General features: G+C 35.8%; 1 protein-coding gene across 1 annotated transcript in view; it reads left to right on the top strand.

The window, feature by feature from the left end:
- The window catches only part of LOC117782646 (hemicentin-1), a 125050-nt gene that overhangs the window by 81849 nt on the left and 24458 nt on the right, over window positions 1-18743 (top strand). The window contains exons 8-11 of the mRNA XM_034619668.1: window positions 521-651; window positions 4413-4572; window positions 11424-11594; window positions 11654-11776. Of these exons, the coding sequence (XP_034475559.1) occupies window positions 521-651; window positions 4413-4572; window positions 11424-11594; window positions 11654-11776 (585 nt within the window). The remainder of the gene's footprint in view (window positions 1-520; window positions 652-4412; window positions 4573-11423; window positions 11595-11653; window positions 11777-18743) is intronic.

Below are 18743 nucleotides of genomic sequence, written 5' to 3' on the forward strand. Positions count from 1 at the left end.
TAGGATTTCCCATTTCCCAAGTAGGTCTTGACCGGTCTTGCAACTTGTGGCCAAGCGTTGTCGTGCTACAAAATCACTTTGCACAAGTTGAGTCCTATAACGTCCTCCCATGATAGCTTCAATGTCTTGGCCCTGGACCACATTTAGAAATGGTTCTAATTCTTTGTTTTCAAGCTTTTTCTGTCGACCCGTCCGATCCTTTTCTATGAGCCCAAAATCACTACTTTAAACTCCACCTAACCACCTCCGAAACGATCGTTCTACCAGAGCATGCACTTTACTGGTACAATTTTCAGCAAGTCCTAGGTAATATTTAGCTTCGTTGCTAACATTTTAGCCAAATGACACAAGTTGCAAAAAATGGTCATTGACAATAGGTTTTATAGTAAGAACTTGGAAACTGAAATATTGGTTCATATGCTAATGACCACAAATTCTGTGAAACGCTTATTAATGATTTAAGTAGACAATAATTCATTATAATTATATTAAAGACTTCCTTAATTCGCGTCAATTGCAGATATTCCAGAAGCGTATGTTCGTTTGGGAACATCATTAGATGCAAATGCCTTACGTGAAGGAACCGATGTTTACTTTGACTGCTTGGTAGTAGCACATCCTCAGGTGTTTCGAATTGAATGGCGCCATAACGTAAGTAATTATTGCAAATAAATTGCGAAATAATCTTAATAAAAATTATTTAAATCACCATCTAAATTTAAAATATAGTATATCAACAATATATATACAACGAATTTTCACTTCTTTTTGGGGCCCCATATAAGAATAAACATTTGTTTTTTTCTATTGCAGAATTTTTAAACCCATTACTTAAAAAATAAGTAAAAGGGAATATTGTGTTCCTTGGAATGTATGTAACAGGGAGAAGGAGGCATCTCCGACCCTATAAAGTATATATATTCTTGATCAGCATGATTCATTAAAATCTAAGGAGAAACGGCATTTATATCAAGGGATGTTCTTGTCAATTTTGCTAAATTCATTGTAGCTCGGCATTACCTTTAGTGTGAAAATTTTCGGTGTTATTTGAGATATCTTAACCAATCTCACAGTATATCAACTTGTCGTTGTCTTACACATTTTGACCAAAGTTGGTTAAAATCGGATTACTATATCATATAGCTAGCTGCCATAGAGGGGATCTGATAAGAATCCGTCTCTAATAAGAAAAGTTCTTTTGTTTTTTGTGATATATCAACCAATCTCACAGGTTGTGTATCTGATAATGGGTTTTATATCCCTATCAAATTTGCTTCAAATCGGTTCACTATTCAATAAAGCTCCCATAGGAACGATCGGTTGATCCAATTCGTCATCAATCCAAATCGCCATCATTGTTATAATGATGACGCTCCATGCGTACAGCCTCCTGCATCTTCTGACGCTGCTCCTTGCTTACGTTCTTCTGCTCAGGCTCCTTGCGTACGCTCTCCTACTCTTCTTTTTCTTCACCATCACATTCTGGTTCCGAATATCCGAGAAGATTTTCCCAATAAAGGTTTCAAAAAATATGCCGAGCTCGATCGGGTCTATTATGCTCCAAGTTCAGGAGACCGATCACGAGTACCAAGTGCAAACTTGCAACATTTTTGTCTGCGTATTTCATTTTCGCTGTGAACGAGTAGTGTTAAAAATTTTCAAAGTTCACACCTGCAAGCCTTCACATCCTTTAACCTTAAAAATAAACTTGTGTTATAGCATAACCCTGTTTCTCAATCCACTTCTTAAACGTTTTTGGATCACCGGAAAATCTGCGTGCCGTGACATTGTTTGTTTTTAAATTTCTAGTTATGGTTGAGCCACAAAATAATAAATAATAATATCTAAAACGCACTACTTTTATGTAATTTTAGTATATGTATTACTCCCACACTGAAGTGAACTCTAACAACACTCGATCAGAATAAACAATGTAATGTTTAAACATCGAAGCTTTTTTAGCGCGTTGATTCAACCAAACAGACAGACAAACTGACTTTTCATTTCATTAAAAAATTTAAAATTGAATTATCTTTTGAACCAGTTGTCGTTGGGTATTTTTTATAATTTTTAAAAAATAAAAAATACCATATAGCCCCAACAGCCCCATAAGCTGCGATCATTTAAATTTTGTCCCTCCCGCTTACACCCCATATCTCATGAAACAGGTGAGTTAGCAAAAGTTTAAGTAGGTCATTCTGTTAGTTAGGACTAAGCAGTTCGATCGGTATATAACTCGATCTGATCGAACAGTCGTATACAATTTTCCAACTTCCGCACCCTTCGTGCTGCTTTTGTCACTAGCGCGTACTGCCTCGTTTCTTTTTTTTTTTTATTAACTTATATTTTTATTTAAAATTTTTATATTAAACTGAATTTTATTCGTCACAAAATTGGATATCAGAAATTTTGGGTCTAGAAATTGCTTTCGACACTAGACTTTTACCTCGTGTAGAGGCTTTTTTTTGGGATATCAGAAATTTTTGCAATTGCAATTGACATTGCAACTTTATCATTTATGCAGTCATATAGTAAAATATATAAATTTATTTGTTGAATTTCTTTTATATTTAAAAACATTTTTTCTAAAATTATAAAGAAAACTGGGAGGAACCGCCCCCTGTTCGCGTTGCTACAGTCGAGCATAATCTACTTTTGAGGACCTTGTACTTACTATGAAAAAAAAAGTTTTTCATACTAAGACTTGGATTTCGCCCGATCGGTCCCATGACAGCTATATGACATAGTGGTTCGATTAGAACCAATTTCGGTCAGGACATATAATTGCATATTCTATTAGTTTGGTTTCGATATCTCGTAAAACAAAAATTTTTAGTACTAAGACTTAATATTGGACCGATCGGTCCTATCACAGCTATATGATATAGTGGTCCCATTTGAACCAACTTAGGTCAGGATATATAAAACCAAGTTAAATGCGTATAGTATCAGTTTGGTTGACATATTTCATAAAACCAAAAAGTTTTTTGTACTAAAACGTGATTTTCGACCGAAAGAAAAATGTATATAATCACTTAACAGGTAATATCTTCCAAACCCCTCAACCAAAATTTAAGCTTAAGAACATTATATCACCTGTTAAATGTTACCTGAGTACTTTAGAAAAAAAGGTACGCATAAAAGCCCTCAACCACATCTTTCCTTTGATATATAGAATATATCTGTAGCTTTTATGGTTTGGAAACTGTTAAATTTTACCGGGATTTAGCGTTTCCCGCCAAACTAGCGGTTTTTTTCAAAAAATCGTAGAGCAAACATTTCTAGATTTTCGAAAAGGAATAAATCCCCATTATTTCATCTAAGCTTTTTTAGCGCTTTGATAAAAACAGACAAACAAACAAACTGACTTTTTATTTCATTTTGAGATGACCACTAAAAATTTAAAATTTAGTTATCCTTTGAACCAGCATACTCGACTGTCGGAGACCCCGTACTTACTATGGCAAAAACTAATAATGGAAAAACTAAAGAATATTTATATGATATAGTGGTCCGATTTAAACCAACTTTGGACAGGCTATATAAAACCAAGTTTTATTCATATTTTATCATTTTGGTTAGGATATATCATTAAACAAAATAGTTTTTCAAACAAAAACATGATTTTCGACCGATTATTCCTATGGGCGCTATATGATATAGTGGTCCGAATCAAAAAAGAAACAAACTTGATCTGCCTGCAATGTAGAGGAATCTTCATACTTCAAATTTGGTGTCACTTGATTTTAAATTGTTCTTATAATTTGGATATGAGATTTTCTATGTCGATTTTAACGCGGTTAAGAGGGCGTGGCCAAATTCTGAAACAAACTTGTTCTGCTTGCAATATAGAGGAACCTACATACCAAGTTTAATATGTCTAGCTCTTATAGTCTCTGAGATCTAGGTGTTCATACAGACGGACGGACAGACAGACGGACATTGCTATATCGACTCCGCTATTGATGCTGATCAAGAATATATATACTTTATAGGGTCTGCCACGCCTCCTTCGGCTTGTTACGCACATATTCGTTAAAACAAACCCAATAGACCCCTGTACTTTATTTTAAGTACGGGGTCTACAAATCTGTCATAGAATAAAGTTTGTTCAATAAACAAAACAATAAACAAAACATGTTTTTTGTCATATGGGGCACCATTTCGGTGCAAAAAGTGTGTTTGGTTAAGTTCAGATTTGATCTGCTATTATTGTTGTCTATCATCCTACTTAATCAAAACCAGAACGTTAAATAAAATGGCAGTAATATCTTTTCAATTTTTAAAGCAATACCAGCTTCTACAAGTATGTTATGGGTATTCCTAAAGTCGGAGTCTCGACTAAAACCTTAACCGCTTTTTATAATCTTGTTAATATCTTTTTAATAAAACATACAACTTTTTTATTGCAGGATCATCCATTATTACATAATATTTCGCAAGGAATTATAATCAGTAACCATTCCTTGGTTTTACAAGGAGTAACAAGGGCCACCGCTGGCAACTATTCCTGTGTCGGGTTTAATGCGGAAGGAGAGGGAATGAGTGAGCCTTTCAATCTTAACATATTATGTAAGTTTTATAGACTATTTCCACGTCAGATAATTCGACGAATTTTTATCATTCAAATTTTTTTTTGTTTATCGAAAACCCGAGAATCTCGGGAGAAACAAAATTAATGTGGCAATGTAGTAACTTATCCGCATCAGTAAGTGTCATTCGACATGTCTCTTCAAGCCGTTTCATACGCGTCAAAATTAAGCCCAGACCGTGTATTAGTATCTATGACCTACGTGGAGTGCTAATAAACGTAAACATAAAGTTCTCTACTAGTCATAAAACTAAGTTGCAATTGTTGAGTCATTCAGACTCAGAGGGATGTTCAAGAATAAGGTATCGTAAGATTATCTAGATTCACATGAGATGCGATATCGATCGACGCCTTCTACTGATACCTCTAAGGCTTGGTAGAACATGCAGCGAATAGGTTTTCGATAACGCCAATTGTGCGAAACATGGTGACAACCACAGTACCACCGAACCAGAAACTCACTCTCGCAGTGCTTTCACTGTCGAGGGGAATACGCAGCTTCCCAAAAATACTACTATGTAGGAGAATGAAAATAAACATTTATGGTTAAATTTTCTTATGTCCCCAGGAGCCACTCTACACTTGGTGGGGCATTCGACGCAATAAATCGAACGGTAATGAATTAAAAAACTGAAATAAAAGCTGCAAACTAAATTGTGACTCTTCTAGGAAATCAATTTTCTGACAAGCATGCTTAGGCAAAATATCTCTAAAAGAAACGAGACCAATAGATTATTGACAAATATTAATTATGTGCTATGCTCTGACCAGAAAATTATATTTTTAAGTGTACCAACCGCCACGTCAGCTTCACCTAGAAGAATCATCACCAGTAAGGCCAACAATTCTCAGAAAATGTATGAAACTGCAACCATGCCATTCTCCCTCTCTCACACCAAAATTCTGTCTGTCTCTCGAGGGAACTCAAATGGTTGCTGGAAAAAAAGATTTCTGCGAAGAGTAGTAAATCTCAAATGCAATCCTAGAGTCTAAGCTGTCCAAAGCTGAAGTACTCACCGGGATAAAGCGACTGTCTTTTGTGGATCAACTAAGAAATGTATTCATCTGTGTGGTTGTTGTTGGTTTTAACGAACCAAAACAAATATACATTCAAAGAAGTTCTAACTCCAATCTTTTGAATAATTTGTTTTTAGCATTGCCATCACCAATTGAATTAACATATTATGAAATCTAATTTTGTTTATGTTAAGCTTGACGCGTCTTAAGCGTCATATTCTGTATTGCGCTTTTAGTTTTTAAACAGACAGCGAATCGAAAAGAACACCGCTCTACAATCAATAAAAGAAATCATAAAATTACAGTCCACTAAAGTTTCATTCACCGTCATATGTTTGGTACTTCGAGCCGGATTTGTTGTGTGTTTTAAATCTCAATTGGTTAATTGTTCAACATGGAGCAGTTAAAAGTTCTCAAATCAGCAAGAGGCCGTAGCAACGCATGCACCACGCGCTTGTTAACTGCGGCAGAAGAAGCACAAGGAGAATTTACACTCGACGCTATTAGAAAGACTTACTTCAGTTTGGAAGGAATTTGAGTCTTTGGGCGATCGTATGGATATTTACGAGGAGCTGGATGGGTACACAGACCCTCTTCTCGACTTCGAAAGTTATGAAGACAAGTACAAGTACAAGGGCGTAGACGCGCAAAAGAAGCGTCAACGAAAATCGAGAGAAAGGAAGAACGAGAAAACGACGGCACACAAGATGGCGCCTCGGCTTACGGTGCGTGCGTCAACAACGACGTGGATTGAGGGAAGTCGTGAATTAGATGCATCAACGGTTGAGGATCTTTTCAGATTCTGGGACAGATGCTGCAAAGAATTAGAGCTTAGCTAACGTGAAGCTGAGACGGAGAAGAAGGTCAACACAGAAAACAACTAGTTCAAACGGTCACTACAGGCTATGGTGACAATGGAAGTTTCTTGCTCAAAATGTAATTCAAAGGAACACACGCTCTACACGTGCTCGCAGTTTTCTGGCTTAAATGTAGATCAGCGACGCACATTGGTCAAGGAGAAATCACTACGTTTTAATTGCCTTAAAACTGGTCATGTATCTCGGAAGTGTGAATCCAAGGACACTTGCAAAAACTGTCCCGGGCGTCATCACAAGCTGCTCCACGTGAAAAGTTCAATTAGACAGGCCAGAGCCGGACACAGCCAGAACAGCAGGAGCAACGCAATGTAAGCACACCTCAAGAAGCAACGGTGACCATCAGTAACATTGCACAAGCACAAAACGGAAAAAGGGTTGAACGTGAACACGGAACGTCAACAATTACAACGACACATCCGAAGGAATTGCGAAAAGGAGCATTACCTACAGCATTGGGGTGGGTTCAAAATGCGCAAGGGTCAAATACAATATGCCGAGTACTTTTGGGATTTGGAATTGACATACATATCGGAGCGTTGCATAGAAGCACTTGGGTTTTCACAAACACCATCACGCATATTGGTATCTGGAATTTCATTGATCAACGCTGACGCTACTAGGGGATGCAGCACGCTGCATATTCAATCAAGGATCTCGAACGACACAATGGAGGTCAAGGCACATGTATTGAACAAGATAACGTCAACACTGGCAAAACATAACATAGACGCAAAAACACTCAAGATATTTGATGGATTTCAATTCGCAGATTCAAGCTACAGATCGTTAGCGCCAATCGACATCCTACTGGGCAGCGATCATCTATGGGCAGTTTTCACAGGTCAAAATATGTTTGACAGCGAAGGAAACATCATTGCCATTTCAACTATTTATGGATGGGTCATAACTTCAATAAAAACTAGATGCCCATCAACAGCTGCAGCACTGCACACCACGGTCGACATTGATTCCTCTCTAAGACGCTTTTGGGAGCTGAAAGAAGTCAACAGCAAGGGTTATAAGAAACCAGATGATAAAGGAGTCGAGCAACACTTTCTCGACACACACACTAGTGACTCCAATGGGAAGTACATTGTGCAACTTCCTTTCAAGACGGAAAATCAACAGTTTGCCGATACTCTTCAAGGAGCACTCGTAAGTTTTCAAGCTGTAGAACAACGTCTGCAGCGTAATCCAACAAGCGTTACAAGCGCAATATGTACACCCTGTCATTACATACAACTTACGTGTTGTACTTGACGGGTCTTTTAGGGATATCCAATGCACGGCATTGAATGACGTCCTGCACATTGGGCCTACAATTCAACGAAACTTGTTTGATATTTGCGTACGGTTTAGAATTTTCAAGTTTGTGTTCTCCGCAGATATCGTAAAGATGTATCGGCAGAATTGGGTAGCTGCCGAGCACCGCAACTACCAGCGCATTGTTTGGAGAGAAGCTTCATCTGAGTGTATTAAGCATAAGAGTTCTCGAGCAGCTGGCAAAAGACTACAAAAAAGAATTTCCAACAGCAGCTAAGACTCTAATGGAGGAGTTCTACGTAGACGACGTTTTAACCGGAGCAAACACAGAGGATGAGCTGTTGCACAATCGAGACGAGCTTATCAATCTACTGGCATGTGCTGGAAATTTTGGAAAATGGGTCTCGAGCACTCCATGCATCAATAACACATTGGACAACAACAACCTGTCAGCAAAGGTTCTTGGCATACACTGGCAACCAGGAGAAGACACATTATCGTACAATGACTATCTATCGTCACAAGCTGATAGCACCAAACGACAAGTGCTTTCTCTCGTGGCACGAATTCTTGATCCGCTGGGCTTAATAGCGTCTGTAGTGGTTCAATTCAAAATATTGTTCCAAGATTTGTGGCTACTGGACTTGGGATGTGATTCACAACTTCCCACAAAACTGGTAGATTGGTGGAAAAAATGTTGCACTGATCTCAACTCACTTCAGCAGCTAATGATTCAACGATTTGTGGACAACAATGGAAAGAGCATCGAATTACATGGATTTTCAGATGCTTCCATCAAAGCATATGCTGCAGTCGTGTACAGCAGAGTCACAAATGAAGATGGCATCATAACTACCTCACTTGTCGCTGCAAGAACAAGGGTTGCTCCCCTGAAGCAACAATCACTACCACGCCTTGAGCTGTGTGGTGCACTGCTTCTTTGTCGACTCATTGCGGCAATCAAAGATGCACTAAAAGACAAAGACGTGAAGACTTACGCATGGTGCGATTCGACTATCGTTCTGTCATGGCTATCGCATCAACCTCCGAAGATGAAAGCCTCTGTCGCAAATCGTACCTCTGAAATACTCGATGCTATACCACGCGTTGCCTGGCATCACGAAAACTCGAAGGAAAACCCGGCTGATTGTGCATCGAGTGGCAGGCTTGCTGAAAATCTCAATCATTTCGATTTATAGAGGAAAGGACCATTGTGGCTGCGCGATCCAAAGAAGTATGCACTAATGATAAGCGGCACACAGTTCTGTTCTTCTCTTTCAGATACTCAAAAACGAGAGGAAATGAAAATCATGACTCCAACCACACGGGAGATCGACCCTCCAATACCTCTCGAAGCTTAAATACAACGCATCTATTCCTGGACAAAGCAAATCCTGATTGTGGGCTACGTTTTGCGTTTTGTCCAACGGGTCAGATCATCGGCGTCAAGCAATTTACAGAGTTATACAGGACTCACAATTGACGTAATTTAAGCGGCACGCATCATTTGTCTTAAGCAAGCGCAAACATGTTTCGACGATGATCGACAACGAATACTTGCCAGCAAACCACTTCGGCATCAATCGCAACTTAGAAAACTTGCTCCAATAGTTAGCCAGGATGGACTTCTACGAGTCGGCGGACGATTGGACAACTCACAATTGCCAGCAGATGTCAAGCATCCAATCCTGCTGCCAAAATCACACCGCATAACCAGATTGATTTTAGAGCATGAACACTGGACTAACTTGCATACGCAAACTGGTGTATGAATGTGTCCGATGTTTTCGCCAAAGACATCATACTCCTCACCAAATGATGTCCGATTTACCAGCAGTTCGCATCACTGAGGCATTACCATGTCAACACTCTGGATGCGACTATGCCGGTCCCTTTTTACTCAAGGAACACAAGGGATGCAATCCACGAAAATCAAAAGGCTACATATGTCTATTTGTTTGCATGGTCACCTCGGCCATACATCTGGAGCTGGCCACAGATTTGAGCACCGATGCATTTCTTGCATGTCTACGACGCTTTATGTCGCTTCGAGGAAAATGCACACAGATTTTTAGTGACAACGGAAAGAATATCGTCGGCGCAAAACGATCACTTGATGAACTTCAGCAACTTTTGTTATCCGAAAAGTACAACAACACAGTGACCCAAAGTCTCGCCAATGATGAAATAAAATGGAATTTCATCCCACCCATTGGGAAGGCAAATGGGAGCGTCAGTGCGATCTGTGAAGCTGCACCTGCGCCGCGTCATTGGCAATGCATCTCTAACATTCGAACAGATGCACACAGAGGCACAGATCAGCGCTGTGATTAGCTCGCGACCAATATGTTACACTCCGGACACCGATATCACATATCTGTCACCCGCACACTTTCTTATCGGCCGTCCATTCACAAGTGTTCCCGAAGATGATCTCAGTGATAAACCCGTCAATAGATTGGACTATTGGCAGCATCTACAAGGCTTCTGGAGACGTTGGCATATGAAATATTTAACAACGTTGCAACAACGCCAAAAACGGAACAACAAAACAAATAACGTGTCAGTTGATAATGTGGTTCTCGTAAAGGATTCAAATCTACCATCAGCTGCCTGGATCTTGGCTCGAGTATTGGAAACCTACCCAAGACGAGATAGCGATCGGAGAGATGACCAGACCCAAAACTAAATTGGCGGTTTTACCGTCTTCAGAAACCATGTTTCAGGGCGGGCCGGAATGAATAATTTGTTATTAACATTGCCATCACCAATTGAATTAACATATTATGTTAACTAATTTTGATTATGTTAAGCTTGACGCGTCTTAAGCGTCATATTCTGTATTGCGCTTTTAGTTTTTAAACAGACAGCGAATCGAAAAGGATAGCGCTCTACAATCAATAAAAGAAAACAAAAAATTACAGTCCACTAAAGTTTCATTCACCGTCAGAATTATTAGGTAAACAAATTTTTAAATTTGCTGTACAGGTGTGTTCCAGAAATCTCTAGGGATTTTAAAGAGAAATGTTTTTGAAAACATCCGTATGAAATGTTGGTGTTCCTAAAATTTCGAACATATTTGTATTGCATTCTTAATCAATTTAAAGATACTTTAGTTTAATTTAATAAATATTTAATTTTGTCAAATCTCTCAAATTTTTGTTGACAATTGAAAGCAATGGTTTCTTTTTTTCAGGAGCACCAACAATTGCATTTTAGGAATTTTTATTTTGGGGCATAGATGTTGCTTTTTGTATGCTTTTTTATAGAAAATTTTTAGAGCATGCCTGAATTCACTTTTAAGATTATGTATGGTGAGTGCGCTCATAAATCTACTCTCAAAAATATGAAATCACTGACATTTTGTAAACTCCTAAATTTTCAAAGGGCTATTCTTAAAATCATTTCTTTAAAAAATCTCTAGAGATGTGTGGTGTGTGGATATACAAAAACAATTTTTTTTTGGCCCCACCTACGCACAAAGTTGCCTACGCCCTTGTTCCAGCATATACGTACCACGTGCTTAGTAAGCACTGCTTACACAGTTTTTTGATTGCCTCTCAACGACAGATTTAAAGTGCAATATTTATTTTGTTCATTATTTACATAGTTCGTACTTTCTATTGTAATTACATTGAAAATAAAACTAATGTATATATCTCTTGTATATGTAGTTGCTCCAACTTGTGCTCAAAATCAGCCTAAGATCTATGGTGTTGCGAAACAAGAAGATGCACAGATTAAATGCGTTGTCGATGCCAATCCTCATGAAGTGGACTTTAGTTGGACTTTTAATAATTCTGCCGAGAGTATTGATGTTGCAACAAATCATATATCTCGGTTAGGTAATTATTTATAAACTCCAAAAAATATTTTAGCCTTATCATTTCACAAATATTATTAGGTACAACTTCTATCGTAACATATACACCGATAACTGAACTGGACTACGGAACTCTTCTTTGTGTGGCCACAAATAAGATTGGCAGACAGCGGGTTCCATGTGTATTTCACATAATTGCTGCAGGTAATTTTAAAAGTGTTCTTATATAATATACAATACAAGATTTTCTATAAAAATTGTCTATCAAATAATAAAATTTTTTATTATTAAAAAATTCTTATTAAGATTCGATCAACCAAGTCCGACAACTGGTTCAAAATATAAATCAGTTTAAAATTTTAAGTGGCCTTTTTTAATGAAATGAAAAGTCAGTTTGTTTGTTTGTCTGCTTGTCTGTTTGTATCAAAGCGCTAAAAAAAAGCTTAGATTTGATGATAGGGATTTATTTCTCTTCGAAAATATAGAAATGTTTGTTCTACGAATTTTTAAAAAGCCCGCTAGTTTAGCGGGAAAACGCTAAGTCCCGCTAAAATTGAAACCTCAACAGTTTCCAAACCATAGAAGCTACAGATATATACTATATATCGTTTTGAGGGCTTTTATGCGTACAATAAAAGTAAAATAAGGTTTTCATTTTTGTTGTAAACTTTAAATTTTGCGTTATTTGGTATATAAAACATAATTTTTGGCTGCGAAGGAAGGTATCACCTGTTAACTGAATTAATTTTTTTTTTTGCAAGGTTTTTATTTTTTTTTAAATTTTTTATTATTTAATTTATATTTTTCTTTAATAAACTTTTTTAATGCAAAACTCAATTACTGAACTATTTCCATAATTCGGACACTTGTTAATTTGAACAGCCTAATAATTCGGACACTCAATTTTGATCCATAAAATATTCTCTAACCCGTGCACCACACAAATTTGTTTATACCGAAATCCAATCACATTAACTTGTTTGTACGTAAGAAAATAATATAAGTAACAAAAATATGTGCAAATGAAAACATTTAAGCTGTAGTTTCTGCCATTTAAGAGCAAAGGGTGGTTATTTCTAACATTGGGTTTGTTCGGGACGTTTTTTATCAGTATATTAATTTATTTTACTTCTGATAGATCAGTAATTAGTACCTGCTAAATGACATGATACCTTCTTATACAAATCAGAATTAGAAATTTTTTGTCGTTGGAAATTTTATGCTGAATGCAATAAGTAGCAACAAATTTATATAATTTGACATTTTTTGTAAAAGAAACGAATAATTGTATGCAGGCGGCTAGATTTGACAGAAAACATCTATATTTGGCGTGCAAAAGCGAATCTGTGAATTTTTCATATTAAAGGGTAATTTGAAACCGACGCTCATATGGCAGCTATATTATATAGTCATCCAATTTAGATCAAGTTTAAACGGGGTATAACATTTAGTAAAAAAGACATATTCTGTGAGTTTGGTTGAGATAGCTTAAAAAACTAAAAAGTTCTCCATACTAAAGTTGAATCTGAACCCGATTGTTCCTATTGCAGCTATATGATATAGTAACCCTATTTTGACCAAATTTTAAAAATTTCTAAGACTTAAAAATTTGTTAATAAAATTAAATATTAAAATAAAATAAAAATCCTGCCTGTTGTGGGAAATGAACCCTCCCTGCACGTGGGTCTAACACACCATCCTCTACACTACTTACTTAGCTACTGAACTCGCCAGCTGACCAAACTCTGCTTTAATTTAATTAAATAAATGTATGTCTTTGTTTTGTCAAATTGATTTTTAAAAAAATCCATTATCAAGCGAGACTCGATCCCGGAGCTTCTGCTTCTGAATCTAACACACCATCCTCTGCACCACTTTACCACTGAAAACCGCGCCTGACCAAACTATACTACACTACAAATACATGTAAACAGAAAATACATGGAAACTTTGCACTTAAATTTAAGGCACTTTCACTTCGATTTTGGAAAAAGCCTTATCTCCCGATGAAATTATCTTAAGAATGTTGTGGCCACGTTTCAAGGTCGTACGTCAAACCGTTTAGCCTGTACAATGCTAAGTCAGTCAGTGAGTCAGTTGGACAAAGAGATTTATGTATATAGATTGAATATCTTTCGTCTCAAAATTGGATATCAGAAACTTTGAGGCATGTAAAGATTTTTGGCACTAGGCACATGGGCGTTATTTCACATCCAACGCCCACTGGCATTATTGCACTTTTTAAATTGCAATAACGCCCGCGGGCTCTATTTCAATGATGATGAATTTACAGATACATGTTAGTTGGCAGTCTCAACTATTTTTAGACTCTTTATCGTCCACAAATCGGCTAAGAAAATTTCATATCCAAATTCCTCTATATTGCAGGCAGACCAAGTTTGTTTCAAAATTCGGCCACGCCCCCTTTATCGCCCACAAATTGAGAAAGAAAATTTCATATTCAAATTATAAGAACAATTTAAAAGCTAGTGACACCAAACTTAGTATATAGACTCAACTAAATGCAGGCAGACCAAGTTTGTTTGTTTGTTTCCTTTTTTTGGATGGGGCCACTGTATCATATAGAGCCCATAGGAACAATCGATCGAAAATAAAGTTTAAGTAATGAAAACTTTTTGGTTTTATGAGGTATCTCAACCAAACTAATACAGTATGCATTTAACTTGGTTGTATATATCCTGACCGAAGTTGATTCAAATCGGACCACTATATCATATAAATGTCATGGGACCGATCACGTCAAGTGAGCTAAATATTTTTGAGTTTATAGCAGTTTTGCCCCCTAGTTTTAAATGGAATTTAAATACAAAATGTCAATATTAAGACCCGATTACCAACATTAGTTTTCTGTGATTTGTCCTCTTTATGGCCTGTTCAGCAACCCAAAATTTTTCTATTTTATTGCTAAAAATATTAATCTAAAAAGAATGTCATGAAAAAATAAACTACTGTATGCATTTAAATATTTTGCTAAGTTTTAATTCCGTTGAAAAGGAAGTTCAAGGAGTATCTCCGAGACTACAAAAGTAAGAGCAACCAAATTTGGTGACAATACTCCGAGGATGTTAACAGGTTTATTTTAAAATTTGGCCACGCCCACTTCCGCCCACGTAAATGATAGCCCACAAAAAAACCTCTTCACGAGGTAAAAGTCTAGTGACGAAAGCAATTTCTAGGCCCAAAGTTTCTAATATCCAATTTTGTGACGAACAAAATACAGTTTAATATAAAAATTTTAAATAAAAATATAAAGTAATAAAAAAAAAAAACGAAAAGTTTTTCATACTAAAACCGATCGGCCCTATGACAGCTATATTATTTAGTGGTCCGATTTGAACCAACTTTGGTCAGGATATATAAAACTAAGTTAAATGCATATTGTATCAGTTTGGTTGAGATATCTCATATAACCAACAAGTTTTTTGTACTAAACCGTGATTTTCGACCGATAGAAAAATGTAAATATTTAGTTAACAGGTAATATCTTCCAAGACCCTCAGCACAAATTTATGTTTCATATACCAAAAAAACGCAAAATCTTACGTACTACAATATATTTACAACATAAAAAAATCGTTAGAGCCGTTTTGTCAGAAATCGCCAAAATGGAAGCTAAAAAATTTTTTTTCACCTGTAAAATGTTAAATGAGTACTTTAGAAAAAAAGTTTAAAGGAACGCCTAAAAGCCTCCAAACACACCTTTCCAATGATATATAGCGGGACTTAGCGTTTTCACGCTAAGCTAGCGGTTTTTCCAAGAAGTCGTTTAACAAACATTTCTTGATTTTTGAAATGGAATAGATCCCCATCATTACATCTAAGCTTTTTTAGCGCTTAGATACAATCAGACAAACATACAAACAAACAGACAAACAAACAGACAAACAAACTTTTCATCTCATTTTGAGAAGTCCACTAAAAATTTCAAATTTATTTATTATTTGAGCCTGTTATCGGTTTTGAGTGATCGATGTATCAATCGACGCGTATTTTAATGAAAGGCCAAAAGGCCCCAACAGTCACATTAGCTGCAATCATTTAAATTTTTCCCCTCCCACTTGAACCCCCGTATCTCATGACCCAGGTGAATTAGAAAAAGTTTTAGTATGTATTTTGTAAGTTAGAACTAAAGCTTTCGATCGGTATACAACACGATCTGATCGGACAGTCGTGGCAAATTTTCCAAATTAGCTGTATATATTGTTAGTCCCCTTTCGCATCCTTCGTGCTGCTTTCGTCACTAGCGCAAACTGCCGTCCGCAGTGATATGAATGTTATGTTAATTAATTTTATGTTAATATACATTTCTTCTGTTAATTCAATTGTTAATTAAAGTATGTTAATGCCTAAATGTTAAATTTGCATATATTTATGTATGTTTATAAGATTTTTGGTATAGAAAATTCGTCGAGAACATAAAATTCTTAAATTAAGAGAACACGTGTTGATTTTAAGAACATTTTAAATAAGACCAAGTTCTTATTTTAAGAATAAATGTTCTTAAAACTCAAATCAAAAAGTAAAATAAATAAAAATTATTTTTATGTTTAAAATTTTTTTTTATTTTTAAATTTTAATTTATTTATAGTTTATTCTGTTTTAGTAATTTTATAAATTTTAATTTTAATTTGTTACGAGTGGGATTCGAACCGCCGCCTACTTTTTCACAACTGAAGCGTCCTTTCTAACCAGAGAGCCACGGTGCCATCATTAGTTTAATACGAAATAGTAACTATTTATACTTTCCTAACAATTTAGGAATTTTATTCTTATATTAAGATTTAAAGATTTTTTAGATTGATAATCTTAGTTTTAGTAATTTGGTCTTAAAATAATCCTATTTTAAAAACAAAATATTTAAGATGAATGTTCTTGAAGTTGGTCTTTTTTATTTAATTGACGGTCATTAATTAATTCATTCATTAATTTATGTGGGTAGCGAGTATAAAACTGTCGAGTGGGCTCGTCTGTAGTCCTTTCATGCATTACCGCGAGCCGGGGGTAGGCGAGCGTAGCCCCCTTCTTAAAACTTTATTTTTATCTAAGTAGTAGTAGCAATACAATTCCAGAATTCACAAAAAGAATAAATCCAAAATAAAATACTATTTAAATCATGGTCATTAACTCCTATAATATCCGAAAAATGTTTTAAGAATTTTTGTATTTTACAGTTTTTGTTTTATTTATTTGTACTTTTTTTTAGAGGTGCACCTTCATTTGTCTCATAACTCAATAATGCCGATTATAATTAGTTTTAGATTTTATACCTGTGGTTCAATTATACACAGTTTAAAAATTTTTTTAGACCCCGTACTTAAAAAAAGTACAGGGGTCTATTAAGTTTGTTTAAAAAAAAATGTGCGTAACAGGCAGAAGCAGGCGTGGCAGACCCTATAAAGTATATACATTCTTGATCAGCATCAATAGCCGAGTCCATATAGCAATGTCCGTCTGTCCTGACGTCCTGCTGTCCTGACGTCTGTATGAACACCTAGATCTCAGACTATTAGAGCTAGAGAAACCAAACTTGGTATGTAGATTCCTCTATACTGCAAGCAGATCAAGTTTCTTTAGAATTCGGCCGCGACCCCTTTACCGCCTAAGAATCGACATAGAAAATTTCATATGCAAATTATAAAAACAATTTAAAAGCTAGAGACACCAAACTTGGTATGGAGGTTGCTCAAAATGCAGGCAGATGAAGTATGTTACAAAATTTGGCCACGCACCCTTAACCGCCTACAAATCTACATAGAAAATTTCATATCCAAATTATAAGAGCAATTTAAAAGCTAGAGACTTAAGATTATAATAAATTTTACTGTTTGATCTGATAAGGGAGCGTTGGCAAGTAAAAATCTTCAATAACTTTATAACATGAAAATTGAGTTAACTTATTATATAACAAATTGGCGTCCGATCAGTCAAGTGCTTCTGTGGCGTAGTGTGCTAAGAGGCGGGGAGTCAGAAAATGTTCGTGGGTTCGAGTACTGCCGTGGTCGAAAGACATTTAACTTTTATTCATTTTTCTTTTTTCATTTTCATTTAAAATAAATAAATGTATTATTAAGATGATTAAAGGCTAAAATAATTTTTTTGATTTTTTAATTGAGTAAAAAAAGAAGTAATATGGCGAATTGGGAGGCTAAACGGATATGTGCAAGTGTGGCTCAGTACGTTAAGCCTCTGTCATTCAATATTTTGTGGAGTTTTCTTGCGGGTTTGATTCCCGCCGGGGGCAACTTTTTTTTTGCCTGATTTTCAGCTATTTTTTAATTTTTTTTCAAATTATTATTTAATTTCCAAATTTTTTAAAATTTTTATTTATGAATGTTATATTGACATATTATATTGAATTTATGTTTAATAATTTTATTTAAATTATTTTATATTGACATTTATATAAATGTCATGCGAAAATTCTATGTAAATTTAATGTTTTATATTTTATTTAGTATGTAAATTTATGTTTTTAATAAATTTATCTGTTAACTTTTATTTTTTTATTTATTAAATTTTCTCCAAGGGAGTCTTACAATAACTCATAAAAAGTTATAATTATAGCTTAACTAACAGTTATGTTGAAAACTGCAATTTTCACATTTTGCTTGATTTAATCATACGCAAACATTTTTACTCAATTTCACTCACTGAACCCAACACAGCGTTAATTTAAATTTAGCTCATGCTCATCAATCGTGTTAATACACAGCCTTCAGTACGAAATGTTTTGGTCAAGAAGAATCACTCGACTTGATTATTTTGTTGCTTGGCAGACCGCGTGGCGACAAACCGCATGTTTTAGTTTTTTTGAGTTCGTTCGCGACCACACATATGTATGCATGACAATTGAGACTGTTAAACTATTTGTTTGATTTTGTCTTCGACATGGATATGGAGCAGGATAATATTCTAAAGAAAATAAGCGCAAATACCTACACATTGGTGGCCAAACATAAGGGAAGGAGCTATGTCTGGAACATTTTATCTGAAATTGTAAAGGAGGATGGCACTATTTTCGATGTATTTTTATACTGCCGGTCGTGCAAAAATATTATAAAATATTCCTCCAAACAATCATCCAATTTAACCCCACACAAGTGCTTAAAATCGCTTAAGGACACGAAGTTGCTAAAAACTTTGTCGCCAG

This window comes from Drosophila innubila (assembly GCF_004354385.1).
Source record: "Drosophila innubila isolate TH190305 chromosome 2L unlocalized genomic scaffold, UK_Dinn_1.0 5_B_2L, whole genome shotgun sequence".
NCBI classification, from domain to species: domain Eukaryota; kingdom Metazoa; phylum Arthropoda; class Insecta; order Diptera; family Drosophilidae; genus Drosophila; species Drosophila innubila.